Genomic DNA, 21,902 nt, shown 5'->3' with positions numbered 1-21,902 from the left:
ACATTATGCTAAGTGAAAGGAGCCACACAAAAAAAAGACCACATATGCTATGATTTCATTTATATGAAATTTCCAGAATAGGCAACTATATAGACAAAAAGTAGATCAGTAGTTACCAACAATGGAGAGTGACAACTAGTGAGTATAGGTTTTCTTTTTTGAGGTAACAAAAATGTTCTGAAATTAGACATTCAAAATAACTGCACAACTTTGTGCAGTGGATTACTAAAATCCACTGAGTTGTACATGTTAAAGAGCAAGTTTTACAGAATGTGAATTATATCTCAATTAAAAAATTGTTTCTTGAAATATCCAAATGCCTTCAAGTGATCAGAAATTTTGAAAGAAGTGGGGCACCTGGGTGGGTCAGTGGTTGAGCATCTGCTTTTGGCTCAGGGCGTGATTCCCAGGTCCTGGGATCGAGTCCCACATCATGCTCCCCAGGGAGAGCCTACTGCTCCCTCACCCTATCTCTCTGCCTCTCTCTCTCTCTGCGTCTCTCATGAATAAATAAATAAAATCTTTATAAATAAATAAACAAGAAATTTTGAAAGAAAAAAAGAATCCTTTAATTTTACTGTGACTGAAAAACACAGTGCCTAACTTAGGTGAGAAGATTTGAAAATTTTTCGGTCACTAAAGCAATTGCCTCTTCACTTTATATATCAATGAATTAATTTAAATATCTGGAAAACCAGTGTTAGGCATAATAAACAATTCAGTAATCAACTGACTGAACTTTCAATTAGCCTTTTTGGATTATAAACTACAGTATTAGGAAAAATACAGATTTTGAGATCTCAATTCAAATTCAATTTCACTTACAAAAAGTGACAAAATTTTACTTATCCAGGCCTGCTAATAAAAGCATCGTTTACCTTAACTGAAAATCCATTTCTGTATTAGTTAAGGAAAAGTAGTGCTACCTGCTATGACAAACTCCATAATCTCAGTAGCTTAACACAATAAAAGTTCATTTTTCTCTCTTTCAATATAAAAATCCAGAATTCGGGATTGGTAAATCTAAAACAAAGTACTGATTAAGTTGTCAATTAAAAGTCTACTGCTAAGATACTGGCTACACAGATACATATATACTTGACCATCTATGTTAACACCACCACCATTCTTCCTGTTGCTCACACCCTACATCCAAGAGTCAGCAAATCCTACCAGATAAAAGCTACTTTCACTGCCTCCACCGCTGGTACCTGGCATTATATGGTAGAGCAGAGACAGCTAAATGACCAAGTTAGAAACATCCTAATGGTACTGAGGAGCCCAGAGACAGAACTATGCCACTCCAAATAAATACCTGCTTAACTAGCTGGCCCAAAAAATTTTGCCACCCACGTAACAGACATTGCTAAAAACTAAGGTGAGGAAAGCTCACTACCAAGTATAACATGCAAAAATAGATTATCAACTCGGGAGATTTTTTTCTTTCTAAAAGATTTACATATACTTTCTAAAGTATCTGACCATTTTTTTTTAAGATTTTATTTATTCATGAGAGACACAGAGAGGCAGAGACACAGACAGAGGGAGAGGCAGGCTCCATGCAGGGAGCCCGACGTGGAACTTGATCCTGAGACTCCAGGATCAGGCCCTGGGCTGAAGGCGGTGCTAAACCACTGGGCCATCCGGGCTGCCCAGTATCTGACTTTTTAATGTTTAATCAGATATCAAGAACAGATAAAACACTATGTATCCCTAATGCATTTAAAACATTCACAGGGATCCCTGGGTGGCGCAGCGGTTTGGCGCCTGCCTTTGGCCCAGGGCGCGATCCTGGAGACCCGGGATCGAATCCCACATCGGGCTCCCGGTGCATGGAGCCTGCTTCTCCCTCTGCCTGTGTCTCTGCCTCTCTCTCTCTCTCTCTCTGTGACTATCATAAATAAATAAATAAAAATTTAAAAAAAAAAAAAAAAAAACATTCACAGGTGTCTGATAGATGAGTTTACAAAGCCAACAACAGTTTCATATTTCTAGAAAGTTACCTCGTTGGTATTAAAAGGTGAAATTTTGTATATGAAGAACTAAACAAGTCTTTCATTATGCATGGCTTTAAAAAAATCATGTCCTTAGTATATGCCATCAACATAATCAAATAGCTTAGTAAAAAATCTTCAACTCATATGTTGGTTCAAAGAACTAGAACCCAAATCCTTTCAAAGTGGTAATTACTGGTATTTCAGTACCTACATATAGTTCAGTCACAAGTGTCTAATAGCTTTAAAGAGGTGGTTCCCAGAAGGTGCACAATATATTTCTGTGGAAAATGAATTCTATGAATTTGTACTGTAACATATCTTTTTCTCAATTTGTACTGTAACATATCTTCTTCTCACTCCCCTAAATTCACTCAATTTAAAGCCCCAGAGAATTCAGAAGCACTGTAAACAGAAGCATGGTTTACCCAAACTGCCTCTACCCCTTATCTCCTTGGAACAATAGTAAACAAAACCAGCATACAGGAGCTTTAAAAATATAATTTTATCTATAACTCCAAAGAGACATTCCCTGTGTAGCAGTTTCTACTCATAGACCATTTGCAAATCAGGTATACATACAACAGAGAATGCCAAAATAAATGACTGCTATAGTTTATACAAACAAGTGAGGATGTGAAGATAAAGCAAAGCAATGGCTTTGAGGTCTTAAGATATTAAGTTCCCGTATCTTCCTAAAATTTATCAAAATAAACAGAAATAGCACACACTAAGATAACATGCATTAAAACACTATTAAGGCTAAGTTATCCATTCATCTACAACCTTCATATGATAAACCATCTGAACACATACCCCTCCTTTTATAGTTCACCTCTTTTCAGTTTGCAAATATCTAGCTAAGATGGCCAGGTCCCTAAATGCCTTTTTTTTTCATCTTATTACATATAACCATCATATACAATATGAATTATAATGGTTAAGCACTGAGGCTTGAAAGTCAGACCAACGTGGGTTCAAGTTCCAATTCTACTACTTAAGGAGTTCTATCACCAAGCCTCAGTTTCCTTATCCATAAAATACAACTAATAAATAAAACTTACTTCATAAGGTGTCTGTAGGGAATAAACGTGATAAAACACATAAAGTTCTTAGTAGGATGCCGAATATACATGGCAATCACTTAGTAAATGGAAGTTTAAAATCTGAGCACCAAATATGACGTGAGAAACTTAAAGTTCTAGAAAAATCTGATTTTAAAAAGACGGATGCATGATTAAACAAAATATAGTACTGTTATTTTCCAAAAGAATATATTAGGAAGAGTCTACAAAGGAGTTAAATAAAATAAATTTAGTCAGCACTCATTCAAAACTTTTCAACAATCTTCACATTCAATTTAATAATATCCTTTATTCAAAGAGTTTTAAAAATATGAATGATATTGCTAGGGACCATGAAACTCTCTTAAACACAGGCACTAAAATTTTAAAGACAAGTCTTATAAAACAAAAATTATTTATGTGTATGGATTATTATAAGCTCCTTTAGGTCAACAGTTCTGAGACAGTTAAACGAGTAAGTCTTAAAAATGACCTGCCTGAGTAAGGTAATAGGGAATTACAAAAGTGAGGCAGATATAAATCTTAAATTATATTATTATTACAAGCTATTTCCACTGCTAATGAAATTAAAACTTCCATTTGAACTGTGGGCAATTTGGTTATGAGATGTTATATCCTCAGAATACAACTGGTTCTATTCCTATTTCTTTAATTCTAACAGATCACGGTGCAGAGGAACAATCTGAAAAAGCAGAACCAACCTCCCTAGCTGACCAGGAGAGCGAGCAGATATAAGTAATGAAATTGACTGCTTTAGTTTAACAACTTAAAGCACCAAGACAAAGGAAACCTACCCAGAACTGAGGCATTTTGACCTCAAGACTGAAAAATGGAGAACCAAGGCATAAAATCCCCAGAAAGGTTTGCCCTCAAAACTGAATTCAGGGTGAGTTGGGTCCATCTTGGTTATTGTTTGTGTATGAGAACAAGAGTGAAAAAGAAGCGATAATGAGAAAGATGCCTACTCAGACTTAAGAGATCCTTACTTTTTAAGTTTTCTGTAGGATAGTCCATTCTACTGAATAACATGAAGTTCAACTATTTTGATATTTATATCTCTAGCAAATAAGCCTAAACAAGATCAGTCTGAAACTACTCAAGTAAAAGTGGCATTCTTGACAGATATCTTCATGCCCCAAATTAGAGAATAATTATTTCACACTACAGGCCAATTTCAGGATCTGAAACTCTAAAGCCATAAAGTGATGACAAATGTCATATTAGAACATGATTCACAATTACCTATATACACTATCAACATGCACTTTCCAGTTCTTACACGAAGTCCTACAGCAATTATCAACACCATTCAAAGTTAAAATTCCGGGGCAGCTCGGGTGGCTCAGTGGTTTACCGCCACCTTCAGCCCAGGGCATGATCCTGGAGACCTGGGATCGAGTCCCACATCAGGCTTCCTGCATGGAGCTTGCTCCTCCCTCTGCCTGTGTCTCTGCCTCTCTCTCTCTCTCTCTCTCTCTCTCTCTCTGTGTGTGTGTGTGTGTGTGTGTGTGTGACTATCATAAATAAATAAAAATTTAAAAAATAAAATAAAATAAAATAAATATCCATGTGGAGATTATCTGGGATTAAGTCTGTATCTGACCAGATTTTACACACTCTTGCAGAGTTTAGCTAGAATTCTGTTAACGGCAGTATACTTTTGACCTACTCTTTTAGAGTTCCTAAAAGGACAACTTCAAACCTCCATTCTGCTCCCTCCAGCAGTTCCTGTTTACTTTTCTAGAAGCCACTGCCCACAGGCACCAAGGCCCTCTATCCACCTTTGGCCCATAAGACCTAATGGCAGCAGTACTGACCAAACCATCAACTTTCTACTCCTTACTGGGAAACACCTGCTTCTACAAGGCACTGGAACCGTACTCTGCTTCCAAATCACTCACTTCCACCCGGCAGATGTGCAAAGAATCAAGAATAAGAAATATTCTCTGTTAAACATCAAATAGCCCTTGAGACACCTAAACACAGAATCAGTGTTAAGCAGTCTTTGTGGCTGGTCATAAGAACCCACACTTCCCTCATAATATATTATTATAATATTGCCTGTATCATAAAAATGTTCTCTGTTCTAAATAACCATCTTACAAAGTGAACTTTTAGTACTCCAATTTCTAGACTGAGGACTACCTGTGGGGTATCATTCAACAGTTGGTGTGTTCAATGACCAAGACACTTCAAATCAGTTCTCATAAATAAATTTGAATGCAAGCCTGTCAAATCTAGTAACCACTGGAAGTCCTCAGTGAAGTTCTAAGACAACAAACACATAGTCCTCACCCCCAGGGTCCACCCACTCTCATTAACCTGGAAATAAACTTCAGTATTACAATTCACTTAGAGAGGACTTGCTGGAAGAGAAGAAAAAAGCAGGTTTGCTACAGTTAAACATGAAAGTGTGTGTACAAGCAGCAGGTGGGTTAGGGGGGCAGGATGCAGAAAAGTTTGCAATTCATCTATCCTCCAGCAGGCAAATGATCCACATGGGCACTAGAGATTAGAACAAGGACAGAACTCCTGCCAAAAGCTGGCTTCTCCTGTGTCCAGAGAAGTCAAATGGGTTTCACACTCTTCTCTTAGTCACTTTTTGAAAAAAAGAAAGTTTTAGAAAAGTGATAACTCTTGGATCTATCATCGTGTAAACCAAGTCCCTTTTGGTTTAATCATACAATATAAAGACCTCATATAAGCACATACTTGAGCATATACCTTGGTGTGCATATATACACATACTTACACTTATATATGTAAGCATATACTTCTATATTTAGGAATGGTAATCTGGCTATGTTATTAGCAGTACCACGGTAATCTATGACTTTCAAGATTGACTATTCTGTAAAGCAATTTTCCCCTTTGAAAATGTGTAAAACAAATATGTAATAGGGAATCTTCCATAAAGCAGAAAATATTAAAACAAATGTGTTACCCCCTGTGTAAGTCTTAACTCTCGAACAAAAGATCTGAAAAAAAATGAGGATTCCATCTACTTTGTTTTAAGTACTTAAATACCTCAGGGTTTTTATTTCCCCTACTAAAAAAACTTGTAGGGACGCCTGGGTGGCTCAGCGGTTGAGCACCTGCCGTTGGCCCAGGGCGTGATCCTGGAGACCCAGGATCGAGTCCCACATCAGGACTGCATGGAGCCTGCTTCTCCCTCTGCCTGTGTCTCTACCTGTGTGTGTGTGTGTGTGTGTGTGTGTGTGTGTGTGTTTCTCACGAATAAGTAAATAAAATCTTTTTTAAAAATTCAAATAAAAACACTTGTATCAAAAGTGCTAACAAATAAGGGCAAGTAAGAGTTGTTTTTCTAAACCTGTTTTTGCCCTATTTCTGTAGTTCTTCTAAAAGTCTCAACGCCTAACTAAAGCAATAAAAGCTTTAATATAAATAAAAGCTTTAATATAGGTTGCAGTGTTTATCTTTTTCTTTTTTTTTAAGGATCCATCTGTCACTCCCATATTAGGCCAATGCCTTAAATCCAAAGAAAACGGCCCTTTTTCATGCCTGTCAATTCTTACGTCCCTTGATATTTCTGTACAAGAACTCTTACTAATTAACTGAACCTCATGAGGAAGATGTTAACGATGGTTAGGACACTCAAGACACACACACACCTCGGAACTCAAAATACTTCGCAGTCTGGCTGGGGACCTATGCGGCTCCAGAGGGGAGGGGAGGGGAGGGGAGGGGCGGGAGGGGCAGAGCGACGGGAGCGCATGGCACGAAGAAGTCGCTGGCCCGAGCGGCTGAGCCCAGCTGTTAGACACTTACTGGTTTGCTAGGGTACACGTTAGACAGATGCGTTTTGAGTTTCCCCACGGTCCAGTTCAAGAAGCAGCTAATAGTCTGGTCGCTGTATTTCTGATTCGGCGCCTTAATGATGAGGGTCACGGGAATCTCCATCCCGTTTTGGTCCATGGTGCCCCCCAGGGCGGAACCGAGTCCAGAGGAGGAGCCCAAAGGGGCCGAGGTGGTAACTGGCGGCTCGACCGGTCGGGGACGGCAGCAAGCGGGTGTTAACAGTCCGTGTTCGAGGCGGTCACAGGCGCATCGGGCGATACAAAGGCCATCGCCGGTACCAAGGAGGATGGGCGGCGGCGGCGGGGTCGGGGTCGGGGTCGGGGCGCCCGGCCGTGGGTGCAGCTTTCCCCGCCAGGTCCGGGCTCCGCGGGCTCCGGGCTCCGCCGGGCTCCGGGCTGCGGAGAGAGGCCGGGAGGGAGGAAGAGAGAGAGAGCGAGAGAGCGAGCAATGCGGAGGGAGGGAGCCGCCGCCCCGCCCTGCCGCGACCCCCGGCTGAAACGCAACAAGGCCCCTACGCGACGGCGCTGCCGGGCGGCCAGCGAGGGGGCCGCGCCGCTCGGGGCCACCGCCGGGGCAGCGGTACCTGAGACGAGGCCGCGGGGCCCGCCGCCGCCGCCGCCCTCCGCGCCCCGCCTGGGCCGCCGGCCGCACAGTCCCGCCGGGCGTCCTCCGCGGCGGCCGCTCCCTTCCTGCTGCGCGGCGGCGGCGGCGGCGGCGGCGGCCCCGGGTCTCGCGAGGCGGCGCGGCGGCCGCGGGAGAAGTTGGCCGAAGGGCGCGGCCCGCTCTCCGCCCGACCCCTCGGCCGGCACAGGGCGGCGCGGCGCAGGGCCGGGCGCGGAGGGCGGCGGCGGCGGCCGCAGGTGGCAGGAGGGCGGGGACTCGGAGCCCGGCGCCCGCGCGAGCGCGCCGACTCTGTTGTTGTTTTGAGGAAGGTCTGGGTCCCCTTTAAGCCGGAAGGAGCGGGCCGGAAGTGCGTCACGCGGGGCCCGCCCAGACGCCGGGTCCTCGCGGTCCCCGGGAGCCGCCCGCCAGGGGTAGGGCACCGCCCGGGTAGGGCACCGCCCGCCCCGCCCACCTGCCCGGGTTAGTGCACCTCCCGCCCGGGTTAGGGCACCGCCTGCCCAGGGTAGGGCACCGCCGGCACCGCCCACCTGCCCGGGTTAGGGCACCGCGGGCCCCTCGCACCTGCCGGGGTTAGGGCACCACCCGCTCGCCCAGGGTATGGCACCGGGTCCGCCCGGGGTAGTGCACCGCTGGCCCCTCCCACCTGCCCGGGTTAGGGCACCGCGGGCCCCTCGCACCTGCCGGGGTTAGGGCACCGCCCGCCCCGCCCACCTGCCCGGGTTAGGGCACCACCCGCCAGGGTTAGGGCACCGCTGGCCCCTCGCACCTGCCGGGGTTAGGGCACCACCCGCCCGGAGTAGTGCACCGCGGTCCCCTCCCACCTGCCCGGGTTAGTGCACCTCCCGCCCGGGTTAGGGCACCGCGGGCACCACCCGCTAGGGTTAGGGCACCGCCTGCCCGGGGTAGGGCCCCGCCGGCCCCGCCCACCTGCCCGGGTTAAGGCACCGCCCGCCCAGGGTACGGCACCGCCCGCCCCGCCCACCCGCCAGGGTTAGGGCACCGCGGGCCGAGTTCGAGTCCCCTCGCAGCCGCTCTGCGGTGCCGGAGCGCGGGCCTGACGGCCTGACCCCGTCGCTCGGTCCCGCCCCGCAGCCGCGCTCAGGCCTCCCCGCTGGCCGAGCTGGCGCTGGCACACCCTGTCTCACCCGCACCCGAAGATGAGAGAAGCGTTCCTCCACCCTAGGAGTCGTCTCTGCAGGAGTTAGTGACCTTCCAGATGCGGGATCAGACGTCCGCTCCGGGGGTCTTGCGTCGACTGCCCGCGAGGCACGGTACGGGGGCTCGGGCGGAGAGGCCGCGGGGTGCACTGCGCAGGGGCCGAGGCTCTCCGAGAAACCTCAGGTCGGCCTCTACCTTCCGCGTGACCCTGGCTGCCCTTTCCGAGCCTCAGTTTAGTTCTCCGAGCGGCAAAGGCTGCCTAACTGCGTGTTGAGGAGTCGATGAGCTCCGAATGCAAGCCGTGGGGTACAGTGGAGGCAGGTGACAGCCCCTCGGATGTCGCTTGCCGTCTCTTGCCTCTCGGTCCTCCCAGAAGTTGGCACGTGTTTACCGAGCCCCCTACTGTGTGTTTCGTACTTCCCGAGATGAAGAGGGTTGGCTCTGGCTTTTCGGCGTAGAACGCAAAGGTTATGGCCACGGCCCGACGCTGCATGGGTCCCGGGGTCAGTAGAGCCAGTTAAAGTCGGGCGTGCATTTTCACGGGCTTGCACCTACAGGAGAAGGCAAGCGGAAAATACAAAGAGCTGGTCTTTTTCCCTCTGCACTTCAGAAGTCTGAAGGTTAGCTACCATTGAGTTAGTGACCTAGGGGAAATTCTTCCTCTCTATAGCTAGTGCAGCAGGAGAGGACCCCTTTGACCCTGACTTCGTTCACTTCCTCCTTTGGAGTACCGATCACATCCTAGCCACACCCTCTGAACGCTCTTCGGCAAGAAGAGCATCATTTTTTGTCGCCTATTGAGGACAGCGTGCTATGACTCAGGTTTTCTGTAGCAGACCCTGGTCTCTTTCTACCTCGTACTTGGTCATCCTAGTGGAACTTTAACTTAATTCTAGCTAAAAATACTTTTTCAGACCCCTTTATATCTAGGGGTAGCCGTTTGACGCAGGTCTAGCCAAGGAGACAAAAGATGAAGTTGCCACTGGCTCTCTCACGAAAGCTTTTAGAGGGGCATGGTCTGCAGGCCGGAGCTCAGCCTGTCCTTGCTTGAGGAATATGATGCCAGAGGTGCAGCAGCCGTAGTTCAGTCGTGAAGCAACAAGCAGAATAGAGGCTTGCATTCCAGGGATGGCAGAGCAGAACAATTGAAAGAGGCTAGATCCTTTATGGCATCATTGTGGGATCATGTAAGTCCCAAGCTGTCCGTCCTAAGACTTCTTTTTTGTCCACTACCTGTTTGAGCCAGCAGGTTTCACAACCTCCTGTTAGCCACCACCACCTAACCAGGCAATTCTTGTCACTTATGCCTGTGACTCAGACTGAGTAATGTGGTCATCTCACTTGGCACTATGAAATATGCATTTTTAGTGAGATAATTAATAATTATTAAGGAAGAATGTGCATCTCACTATTTTTTTAAGATTTTATTTATTCATAGAGATGCAGAGAGAGAGAGAGAGAGAGAGAGAGGCAGAGACACCGGCAAGGAAGAAGCAGGCTCCATGCACCAGGAGCACAACGTGGGACTCGATCCCAGGTCTCCAGGATCGCGCCCTGGGCCAAAGGCAGGCGCTAAACTGCTGCGCCACCCCGGGACCCCTGCCCTATTTTTTTAAAGGTTCATTTATTTATTCATGAGAGCCACAGACAGAGAGAGAGGCAGAGACACAGACAGAGGGAGAAACAGACTCCTCGCAGGGAGCCCGATGCAGGACTCGATCCCGGATCCCGGGATCACGACCTGAGCCGAAGGCAGGTGCTCAACCGCTGAGCCACCCAGGCGTCCGGTATCTCACTATTTAAAGCTGAAGTTCACTAGTATGGACAAAAGCATTTAAAAAGGTAATGAACATTGAACAGATTGAAATATATGGGTATAAAGATGATATAAACAAAAATGATTTTTTTTATTTCACAGCCACCTGATTTAAGTGCCTAGAAATGCTTTTGCTATTGCTGAATTTGGCCATAATAAATGATACTGGAATGTGATCCCATTTTTGTTAAGTATATGTGTATGTAGAACAGCATGTGAAGGAGTGGTCCTCAAAATATTGATAGTGTTTACCTTGGAATGTGGGGTAGAAAAAATTGTTAGCATTGAGGTGATGCAAGGTTGCAGTTACTTAAAGGCTGCTATGAGCATTGAGCTGCCCCTTTAGATTATCGTACATGTTTCAGATAAATGGAAATGCAAAAGAACAACTGCACATCTGTACCACTTACTGATTAAAGATAACCTCCAATGAGAATACTTACAAGTGTGATGCTAATAGATAATAAAGGATTTGTAGTTCTTTTTTTTAGGATTTGTAGTTCTTAAGACTAAATCTACTTGAACAATATTAACTATTCAGTATACATAATTCTAGTGGTTAATTCAGTAGTTCAGAGTGACGAGGTAGTTTTGTTAGCAAAATAAAACAAATCTAAAGAAAATTCTTTGTAAATAGTATGAATTGATTTCCAGTATTTGTGGGACATTTATTTACTTCCAATTCTTTTCATCTTTGAGATGAGAAAGAGGATAGCTAGAAAAGGGTATATTGACTCATTCTGTGAAATTCCAGTTTCTTCTAAAAACCTAAAGAAAATAAAGTGCTTGTTACTGAACTTTTCGTAACTGAAATTTGGAATATCTTCCAGGATGGTAAAATTCTTTATGATGTTGAATAATATAGTTTGTGATATTTGGGTATTTTGTTGTTGTGGGGTTTTTTTAAAATCTTGAGAGGAAAGACTTTAGTCAAGTGATGATCTTGCAGTTGCAAATTTCAAAGATGATTTTGGCCATCTGGTTTCTGATTCCTTCTATTTCCACTTATACCAAACTTGCCTTTTTTTTTTAAGACACTGTGCCACAAAGTATCCAATCAAATCTTAATCAGGTTCATTGTTTAAAAACAATGAAATCCTACATTTGAAGCCTAGGAAAATTAGCTCGTTTCAACACTACACTTTCAAAATCTTAATTGGTCCCAGATGTTTGATTATAAACCATATTGTAGAAAATGGAAGGAAGAAAAGCACACATGCACTAAGTGCCAAGTGGGTGATTTGAGGGATGTGTCATCTAATGAGTTCTCAGAACAGCCCTGAGAGGTAGTGAGAACAGTGAAGCTCAGAAATGCTAAGTGTCTTGCCCAAAGTCACTCAGCTAGTTCTGTCTCCTCTATAATGCAGACTTTTCCCACTGAACTTTCTTATTTAAAGATATTCTCATACTTACATGGTAAAGATACATACCAAGACACATTCAGGAGGAGAAGGCTTTCAAAAGCAACATCTTAGAGGTTACCTAGATCAGTTTTCCAAGTACTGCCAATATTACCACATCTCTGAAGGGCAGTCAGCCAACTTTGGCTTGAACCCTTCCAAGGAGAAGGAACACTGTTGTTTTCACTACAGCAAAACCTGTTGTTAAGTAGCCATAGTTATTATAAGTGAATTAGAATCTGCCTTCCTATAATTTGTCATGAGGCAACTCTTCTCTTCTTGATGAATCTAAAATGTATTTATTCTTACACCACATTCCCAGCTCTTCAAATGGATAACTATTAAATGCTCTCTGTGATTTCTCCAGATGAAATAGGCCCAGATCCTTAACAATCCTTAAGAACAGTTACCAGATTAGGGATCCCTGGGTGGCGCAATGGTTTAGCGCCTGCCTTTGGCCCAGGGCGCGATCCTGGAGACCCGGGATTGAATCCCACGTCAGGCTCCCGGTGCATGGAGCCTGCTTCTCCCTCTGCCTGTGTCTCTGCCTCTCTCTCTCTCTCTCACTGTGTGCCTATCATAAATAAATAAAAAATAAAAAAAATAAAAATTAAAAAGAACAGTTACCAGATCACCCTGAACACTAACTCACCTTTGGACACAGTAGTTTGTATAACCCTCATCAATTATGGTGACTGCAATAAGCACTTAGACACATGATTTCCCTAGAGTAGTCTTCATAAGGACACACCTGTATTTCTGTTAGTTTGTGTATTAGTAGAAATCTTCATAAACTGGTTTACAGTTAGATTTCTGCTTTTCATAACCTGTATATCCAGTCAGTACTTAGAGTGACCATTTGCCTAAGACTGAAGTCTCTCTCTGATAATTCAATCTAGCAACCTACTTATGACAATCCTTGGAGAAAATTGTAGCCAAATGACATCTCAATGATTTCTTTAGGTGACCAGAGAAGCGAGGCAGGGGAGAGAAGTGGGGGACAAATACCTTATACTTTTTACCATTTAGAGAATTTTTACCTAAGTGTATAGATTGGTCTATTGCTGTAAAACAATATACACCCAAAACTGTGGGACAGAATTTTGGGAGCAGGTTAGTTGGCGGGTTTGGTTTGAGTCTCTCATGAAATTGTAGCCAAGATTTCAGCTGGCATTCAGTTACCTGAAGGCCATATTGGGACTGACTAAAAGTCCTTCTTCCAAAGTGGCTCACTCGTAAGGCTGACAAGCTGGACTGGTTATCTGTGTGAAGTCTCACTTCCCCCCCATATAGGTCTCTCCACAGGACTGCTTGAGTGTCCTCACAACATGGCAGCAGGATTCCCCCATAACGAGGGGTCCAAGAGACAAAGGCAGAAGCAGCAATACCCTTTATCTTGGAAATTACACGCTGTTACTTCCATGGTGTTCTGTTGGTCACAGAAACTATCCCTGACCTGAGCCCATGTGGGAGGAGTGCACATACAAGCATGAATACCAGGAGGTAAGGACCATCAGTCTCATATTAGAAGCCAGCTACCATAATGTACCTCACCAAAGCATAGCAGGTCATAATAGATACCCCCATTTCTTCTATATACAACCATCCAAGCCCAAATCCCAATAATAGTCTTGCAGTTGTTTCACAACTGCTCGCCTTTCCTCTAATATTCTTTATTTCCCCAGAGACCTTTCACTAATTCTCTCCCCCTAAAATTAGAACTATCCTTAACATTATTGGCTCTATTTCTCAAATGTTTGTAAATGTTTATATTTGTTACTAAAAAGCAAATCTAGTCGAATTTGGGGATATTATATTTGCTATTCTACATTCAAGTAAAGTCAAGAATAATCATTAAATTGAACCTGGAGAATAGTCATTAGGCCTTACCTGTGGCCTAATCTCTTAATCTGGGTTCAGAGATATACCTTGAATCATCTACAAAACTGTGCTCTTTTAATGTACACATGTGCATTTACCCAGAGGGAGAGCCCATGGTTTTAACAGCTCCTCAAAGGGGCCATTTGTAATGCCTTTCAGATGGCATTACAAATGCCATCTGAAATCCAATAAAATCCAATAGTTTTATTGATAGTTTAATTGTAATGCACTTACAATAAAATCCAATCCTCCCTGTAAGGTTTTTCCAGTTAAAGAAAGTGGGTTATTGAGCCAACTATCAAGTTTTTACCTCAAGTCCAAAAATACTCTTCATTGCCTGCTTTGTGATAATACAGATAAACCCTGTATATAGATTTCTCCTCTAGCTGTCATTAAACTAAGTTTTGTCAGTAGAGGGCACTAGAGGGACACTGGATAAAGAAGAGGTATCTCAAAAAAAAAAAAAAAAAAGAAGAGGTATCTCTACCTGTGTAGTGTCATATGCTTCTTTAGGTAGGCTCCTGCAGCATACATGGCTTCTGCAGCTATGGGATTCCACAGTGCCTGGAGGCTTGTGCTATGTAGCAACCTCTGTGAGCAACTTCTCCAGGAGCCCTCTCAGGCAACCTTGCAGCCATCCCTCATAAACAGCTTCACAAGTGGCTTCACAGTGGAGCACCACCAATACAACACCCTCCAGAAACAGCTGCCCCTCACACCCCTTAGGCAGCCTTGCACCTTCAGCAAGCCCCTCTGAATTCAAATGATCCATAGTCACTGGATTTCTTTAACAAGGGTCAATCTCAGGCCTAAGAGCATTAGATGATCCCTTATCTGATTTTCCTATATTCTTTAGAATTCACTTTGCTCCTACTAACCGTCTTTTTATCATTCCAGTTCCCTTTTATAAGGAATATTTTTTTATATTTAACCTTCAATGTTCAAAATATTGTTTGATTTCTCTTTTGATTGGACCCTGATATACAGGATTGACATCAATAGTGGTCCCAGGAGATAAACATACAAAGAATTTAAGAATCGCTTTGGTCATGCCCTTTGGCTGAGCTCCCTTCAGTGGGAAATGAAATAAGGGCATTACAATTAAACTATCATTTGTGGTGGATTATGATGACATGCCAACTATAGCAAGGGATTGCTCAAGTGTTGCTGCACTTGACCATTAGGACAGTTAAGATCTCCATCAGGACAATGGTGTGGAACAGATTCTTCTGAGTGTACCTTAGCACTTATAGAAAGAAAATGACAAATTCATGTCTTTGAACTCTCAGTTCTAGTCACAGTATAAGACCAGAATGTTTCCATGATAGCTATAGAAGAATCTTTTAGTTCTTGCAGACACAAGGATGATGATGATGAAAATCAAATGCAACATTTTAAGAGTCATTAAATTATAGCAATAATTGAATTCACAATCTCATCAAAATTTTCGTGTATAAGTTAGGATATTGAATGGGAAAAATTTGGATCCTGAAATTGAAAGGGGGACATCTGCTTAGACCCAGATGAAACTGACAATCTTGAAACTACAAGTCACTCTAAGTCTCCTCCGTTAGTGAAAGTAACCTATCCTCTGGAGACTTGCCTTATTGCTTAAAAACTCTGTGATTATCTCATCAATGTCAGATTCCTTAAAAGGGGATGTTTATTCTCCTCGAGACCCACCATCACCATCCCCTATTGCTGCTAGACCTACAACTAGGGTTAAATCTCAGCATGATTCATGGGGACAGGTACACACTATGACTCAGGAATAAATAGCTTACACGCCAAAATAATGGCAAGCCTTTGGTAACCTGTGTCAGCAGAAATTGGGAATATGCATGGCAGTATATCCTAAGAGTGTCAGACTGAGGAGGGTGAAATATAGCACTAAATCAGGACAAATTATTCAGTATGAGTGTACTTACTAGAGATTCCAGAGTAAATGTGTGAGTTCATAAAACTGAAGGTGGCTCTCACGATTGATTGATTGATTTAAACTTAGACTCAACCATGACCTACATTTAATAAAACTGAGATACCAGAGCTTTCCTGGCATGATGTAGATAAAGGAATCCAAAGTCCTAGGGAGATAGGAATGTTAAACTGTATCATGTGTTATCTACACACCCACTCACCCCCTCTAACATTCCATGAACAGACCCAGAAAACACTAAGACATTGAGAAACACGTTAGTGAGGGGAGCACCCACATGCTTATAAAGCTCTGTGGTTGCTCTCATTTGTAGACCAAGTATGGCTGAAAGGGATGCACTGAGATGAATTCCCTAGTTACAGTGCCAGATGGGACACAGCACCCTGAGAGGATGGGCGTGTTTTCTAGGACACAGTATGTTTTGAATCAGAGGCCATTATCTGCAGAGAGGCATGTGGATTCTTAGCTCAACCGCAAAAATATTTAATGTCTACCAATTATGTAATTATGATTGTGCTAGTCACTGTTAGGACACAAAGAAGAGCAAGGTGTATTTGCCTTCAAGGAGTCTGCAGTTTAGTAGGAAAAAATAAGAAGCACACAAGTGACTATAAGACACAATAGGTAGGGGGAGAGCCTCAGGCCCTTCTGCACCCCAGTTCATGCCTCAGCCAAAAAGAAGAGGAAAGGGAGGGAACGCATGTAATCTGTTATATCAAAGTGGGGCTGGGGGCAACTTGCAAAAGGCAAACAGCAATTTGACAGGATCTTTCCTTTCCTCTACCTTTTCCAACTTTTCCTCACATTTCCCCCAGATTTTCCCCCTCACCAAACCCCATCGACTGCCTTTCCCCAGGCCCAACTGAGAGTCTCTCAGTTTAGCCACCAGGGAACCAAGAAGAGGGACCCCACCCTAGCAGGTGTGCATGCCTACACCCCTTATTAGTGCCTAGTTTTCACTGTGCCATTCTAAGGACAACCTCAGCCCCTCTCTTCACACTCTCTACCATCCCTCGCATTTTACTTTCAGGAAATACGGCAATTTCATTCTGTTGGTAGTGGCTTCCTAGTTAATTGTATTAAGATTCTGAGGCCAGATGTGGTATCAGCAGAATAATTGATTGGTTTGACTGACAAGAATAAAGAAAAGAGAGAATGGCAATTAAGTCAAGTATTTCAAACACTGTACACTAGAAACCCATTTGATTTACTCACTCATTCACTCATTCATTCATTCTATGTGTTTTCACATTCCAAAGATTTTGTACTTTTAATCTTATCTTGAAAAGTAGTTCCAAAAAAAGAAAGAAAGAAAGAAAGAAAGAAAGAAAGAAAGAAAGAAAGAAAAGAAAGAAAGAAAGAAAGAAAGAAAGAAAAGAAAAGAAAAGAAAAAGAAAAGAAAAGAAAAGAAAAGAAAAGAAAAGAAGAGAAAAGAAAAGAAAAGAAAAGAAGTTCCAAAAACATGTATAATAGTTTTTAAATAGTTATGAAAGTGGTCAGGGGAGGGGTGCCTGGATGACTCAGTCAGTAAGCATCTGACTCGTGATTTTTGGTTCTGGTTCTGCTCTTAGGCTCAGCAGGGAGTCTACTTATCTCCCTCTCCCTCTGCCCCTTACCCCTCTTCATCCCTCTCTCTCCCCTGCTCACATACACATACAGTGTCTCTCTCTCTCTCTAAAATAAATAAATAGGGCAGCCCAGGTGGCTCAGCAGTTTAGCACTGCCTTCAGCCCAGGGGGTGATCCTGAAGACCCGGGATCGAGTCCCATGTCAGGCTCCCTGCATGGAGCCTGCTTCTCCCTCTGCCTGTGTCTCTGCCTCTGTGTGTGTGTGTGTGTGTGTGTGTGTGTGTGTGTGTGTGTCTCATGAATATAAATAAATAAACAAATAAATAAATCCTAAAAAACACAGTGGCCGGGGAAAGGCCATAGTTTTTAAGAAAAATCTTGGCTGAGTTCATATTTTTTATCCTTTTTAGTTTCTTTGTGTATTTCTCTTCATTACTCCCTACGGTTCATCAACTAGGTGGAGTCTTTGAAAGAGCAAGCCAGCTTTAACCTAGAAAATTTAATAAATTCCAGGCTTTAGAGAGTAATAGGACAATTTCTTGAGTATAGTCTTTGTAACACTCATTCTTACAGAGTGCAGGATTTTTTTTTATAAATTTATTTTTTTAAGATTTATTTATTTATTCATTCAGAGAGAGCGAGAGAGAGGCAGAGACACAGGCAGAGGGAGAAGCAGGCTCCATGCAGGAAGCCCGATGTGGGACTCGATCCTGGGTCTCCAGGATCACACCCCGGGCTGCAGGCGGCGCTAAACCGCTGAGCCACCGGGGCTGCCCTATAAATTTATTTTTTATTGGTGTTCAATTTGCCAGCATATAGAATAACACCCAGTGCTCATCCCATCAAGTGCCCCCCTCAGTGCCCGTCACCCAGTCATCCCCACCCCCCACCCACCTCCCCTTCCACCACCCCTAGTTCGTTTCTCAGAGTTAGGAGTCTTTCATGTTCTGTCTCCCGTTCTGATATTTCCCACTCATTTTTTCTCCTTTCCCCTTTATTACCTTTCACTATTTTTTATATTCCCCAAATGAATGAGACCATATATGTTTGGATCGGAGAAGGAATGTTTGTCCTTCTCCGATTGACTCATTTCACTCAGCGTAATACCCTCCAGTTCCATCCACGTCGAAGCATATGGTGGGTATTTGTCATTTCTAATGGCTGAAGTAATATTCCACTGTATACATAAACCACATCTTCTTTATCCATTCATCTTTCGATGGACACCGAGGCTCCTTCCACAGTTTGGCTATCGTGGCCATTGCTGCTAGAAACATCGGGGTGCAGGTGTCCCGGCGTTTGATTGCATCTGTATCTTTGGGGTAAATCCCCAGCAGTGCAATAGCTGGGTCGTAGGACAGATGTATTTTTAACTGTTTGAGGAACCTCCACACAGTTTTCCAGAGTGGCTGCACCAGTTCACATTCCCACCAACAGTGCAGGAGGGTTCCCCTTTCTCCACATCCTCTCCAACATTTGTGGTTTCCTGCTTGGCTAATTTTCCCCGTTCTCACTGGTGTGAGGTGGTATCTCATTGTGGTTTTGATTTGTATTTCCCTGATGGCAAGTGATGCGGAGCATTTCCTCATGTGCTTGTTGGCCATGTCTATGTCTTCCTCTGTGAGATTTCTGTTCATGTCTTTTGCCCATTTCATGATTGGATTGTTTGTTTGCTGTTGAGTTTAATAAGTTTTTTATAGATCTTGGAAACTAGCCCTTTATCTGATACGTCATTTGCAAATGTCTTCTCCCATTCTGTAGGTTGTCTTTGAGTTTTGTTGACGGTATCTTTTCCTGTGCAAAAGCTTCTTATCTTGATGAAGTCCCAATAGTTCATTTTTGCTTTTGTTTCTCTTGCCTTCGTGGATGAATCTTGCAAGAAGTTACTGTGGCCAAGTTCAAAAAGGGTGTTGCCTGTGTTCTCCTCTAGGATTTTGATGGAATCTTGTCTCACATTAAGATCTTTTATCCATTTTGAGTTTATCTTTGTGTATGGTGAAAGAGAGTGGTCTAGTTTCATTCTTCTGCATGCGGATGTCCAATTTTCCCAGCACCATTTATTGAAGAGACTTTTTTCCAGTGGATAGTCTTTCCTCCTTTGTCAAATATTAGTTGACCATAAAGTTGAGGGTCCACTTCTGGGTTCTCTATCTGTTCCATTGATCTATGTGTCTGTTTTTGTGCCAGTACCACACTGTCTTGATGACCACAGCTTTGTAGTACAACCTGAAATCTGGCATTGTGATGCCCCCAGCTATGGTTTTCTTTTTTAAAATTCCCCTGGCTATTTGGGGTCTTTTCTGATTCCATACAAATCTTAAAATAATTTGTTCCAACTCTCTGAAGAAAGTCCATGGTATTTTGATAGGGATTGCATTAAATGTGTAAATTGCCCTGGGTAACATTGACATTTTCACAATATTAATGCCTCCAATCCATGAGCATGGAATATTTTTCCATCTCTTTGTGTCTTCCTCAATTTCTTTCAGAAGTGTTCTATAGTTTTTAGGGTATAGATCCTTTACCTCTTTGGTTAGGTTTATTCCTAGGTATCTTATGCTTTTGGGTGCAATTGTAAATGGGATTGACTCCTTAATTTCTCTTTCTTCAGTCTCATTGTTAGTGTATAGAAATGCCACTGACTTCTGGGCATTGATTTTGTATCCTGCCACACTGCCAAATTGCTGTACGAGTTCTAGCAATCTTGGGGTGGAGACTTTTGGGTTTTCTATGTAGAGTATCATGTCATCGGCGAAGAGGGAGAGTTTGACTTCTTTGCCAATTTGAATGCCTTTTATTTCTTTTTGTTGTCTGATTGCTGAGGCTAGGACTTCCAGTACTATGTTGAACAGCAGTGGTGAGAGTGGACATCCCTGTCTTGTTCCTGATCTTAGGGGAAAGGCTCCCAGTGCTTCCCCATTGAGAATGATATTTGCTGTGAGCTTTTCGTAGATGGCTTTTAAGATGTTGAGGAATGTTCCCTCTATCCAGAGTGCAGGATTTTTATCTCCCTGAAGGAATTTATGTTTCACAACTTTGATGTTGCCCAGTGCAAAATGCTCAGTTGTGGTGCAAGAGTTTGTAACTAAAATCATTTATGACAATAAAGCAACTTAACATTAGCAGAGTGCCTATTATGAATGTGGAGTGTGGTAGGGGCTTCTGTTTAGTGATCTCTTTGAATCACCTCAGGATAAACCCTGAGCCCCCATTTTCAGACTTGCCCCATTCTCAGATGCTTTCTCTGTGCTTCATGTGACATCTACTATCACATTTACCATGTGATGGTTATCTCTTGATAAGTGTGTCTCTTTCCCTAGACTATGAGCTCCCTGAAGCTAGATAGATACTATGCTATAACCATTTTTTATCACTGTTGCTCAGCACAGTCCCTATTGTGTAATAACAATAAATATTATCAACTAAAATGATAACACTCATTTTACAGAGAAGGGAGAAGCACTGTAGAGAAGCTGAGTAATTTGCCCAAAGTCACCCAGTTAGTAATTGATAGAGCCGTTGCTACAAAAGTCCATTAATTTTATGGCATTTACTATTTGTTCCTTTTTTTTTTTAAGATTTTATTTATTTATTAGAGACACACAAAGAGAGAGGCAGAGACACAGGCAGAGGGAGAAGCAGGCCCCATGCTGGGAGCCCGACGTGGGACTTGGTCCTTGGACTCCAGGATCAGGCCCTGGGCTGAAGGCAGCACTAAACCGCTGAGCGACAGGGTTTGTTCCTATTTAATACCACTTCTAGATTCTGATTCTGTAGGATTTTTGTGTAACTATCCATGTGCTCTTTCATATGTGCAACAATAGACAGTGGAGGGCAGCCCGGGTGGCCCAGCGGTTTGGAGCCGCCTTCAGCCAGGGTGTGATCCTGGAGACCAGGGATCGAGTCCCACGTAGGGCTCCCTGCATGGAGCCTGCTTCTCCCTCTGCCTGTGTCTCGGCCTCTCTCGCACGCTCTCTTTCATGAATAAATAAATAAAATCTTTTAAAAAAATAATAGACAGTGGAGTGTCTGGTAGAAGGATAGATATCTGGGCCAGTAAAGAGATCTACCATGAGATTAGCAAAAAGACTACAGAATTGTCACAAAGCTCCGAAGTGATGGGCAGACATGACTCTTCATACATCTGCTGAGAATCTGAAGTACTAAAAGCAGCATCCCTGATTAACTATAAACTTGCTGTCTACCCAGAGAAAACAACTACAGAAATTTCAGCATTATACCTAATTCTTCTCTCTTACACATTTCCTTCTGTGATTTAATGATTGGCCAAACCACAAGCATTTTTCCGCTAACTCCCCTGCCAAACTCAATATTTTAATCTATTATTTGTCATTTTACATGTAACTGGAATCTCCTATAATTATTATATACTCGTAGGCTTTTTCTTTTGTGTCTACGAAAGTCATTCTTTGGTTAATGCAACCATCTTCAATTCACTCTTACTCCAAAGTACGGCTTATAGAGTAACACTTCAGGAAGGGAAAAGTTTGAAGCACTTTCTATAAATCACCCGCATTTATGAGGAAGCCAAGGAACCAATGAAAATAAATCAGCTTAAAGAAGGAAAAGACCATTCTGCATAATTTGGTACTTTTTCTCA

At 43.2% G+C, this 21,902-nt stretch overlaps 1 protein-coding gene and 1 long non-coding RNA gene across 2 annotated transcripts in view; one reads left to right on the top strand and one right to left on the bottom strand.

The window, feature by feature from the left end:
* Positions 1-7,453, bottom strand: part of HERPUD2 (HERPUD family member 2) — a 34,099-nt gene extending 26,646 nt beyond the window's left edge. The window contains exon 1 of the mRNA XM_077856214.1: positions 6,869-7,453. Coding sequence (XP_077712340.1) covers positions 6,869-7,015 — 147 coding nt within the window. The 5' untranslated portion in view covers positions 7,016-7,453. The remainder of the gene's footprint in view (positions 1-6,868) is intronic.
* Positions 7,454-8,598: 1,145 nt separating this feature from the next.
* LOC144288594 (uncharacterized) lies at positions 8,599-10,667 on the top strand. The gene is made up of 2 exons (XR_013356560.1): positions 8,599-8,793; positions 10,599-10,667. It is a non-coding gene; the product is annotated as an uncharacterized LOC144288594 (long non-coding RNA).
* Positions 10,668-21,902: the final 11,235 nt, after the last annotated feature.

Source organism: Canis aureus, chromosome 18, assembly GCF_053574225.1.
Source record: "Canis aureus isolate CA01 chromosome 18, VMU_Caureus_v.1.0, whole genome shotgun sequence".
Classification (NCBI taxonomy): domain Eukaryota; kingdom Metazoa; phylum Chordata; class Mammalia; order Carnivora; family Canidae; genus Canis; species Canis aureus.
The sequence above is the reverse complement of the archived record's forward strand: the minus strand, read 5'-3'. Positions and strand labels throughout refer to the sequence as shown.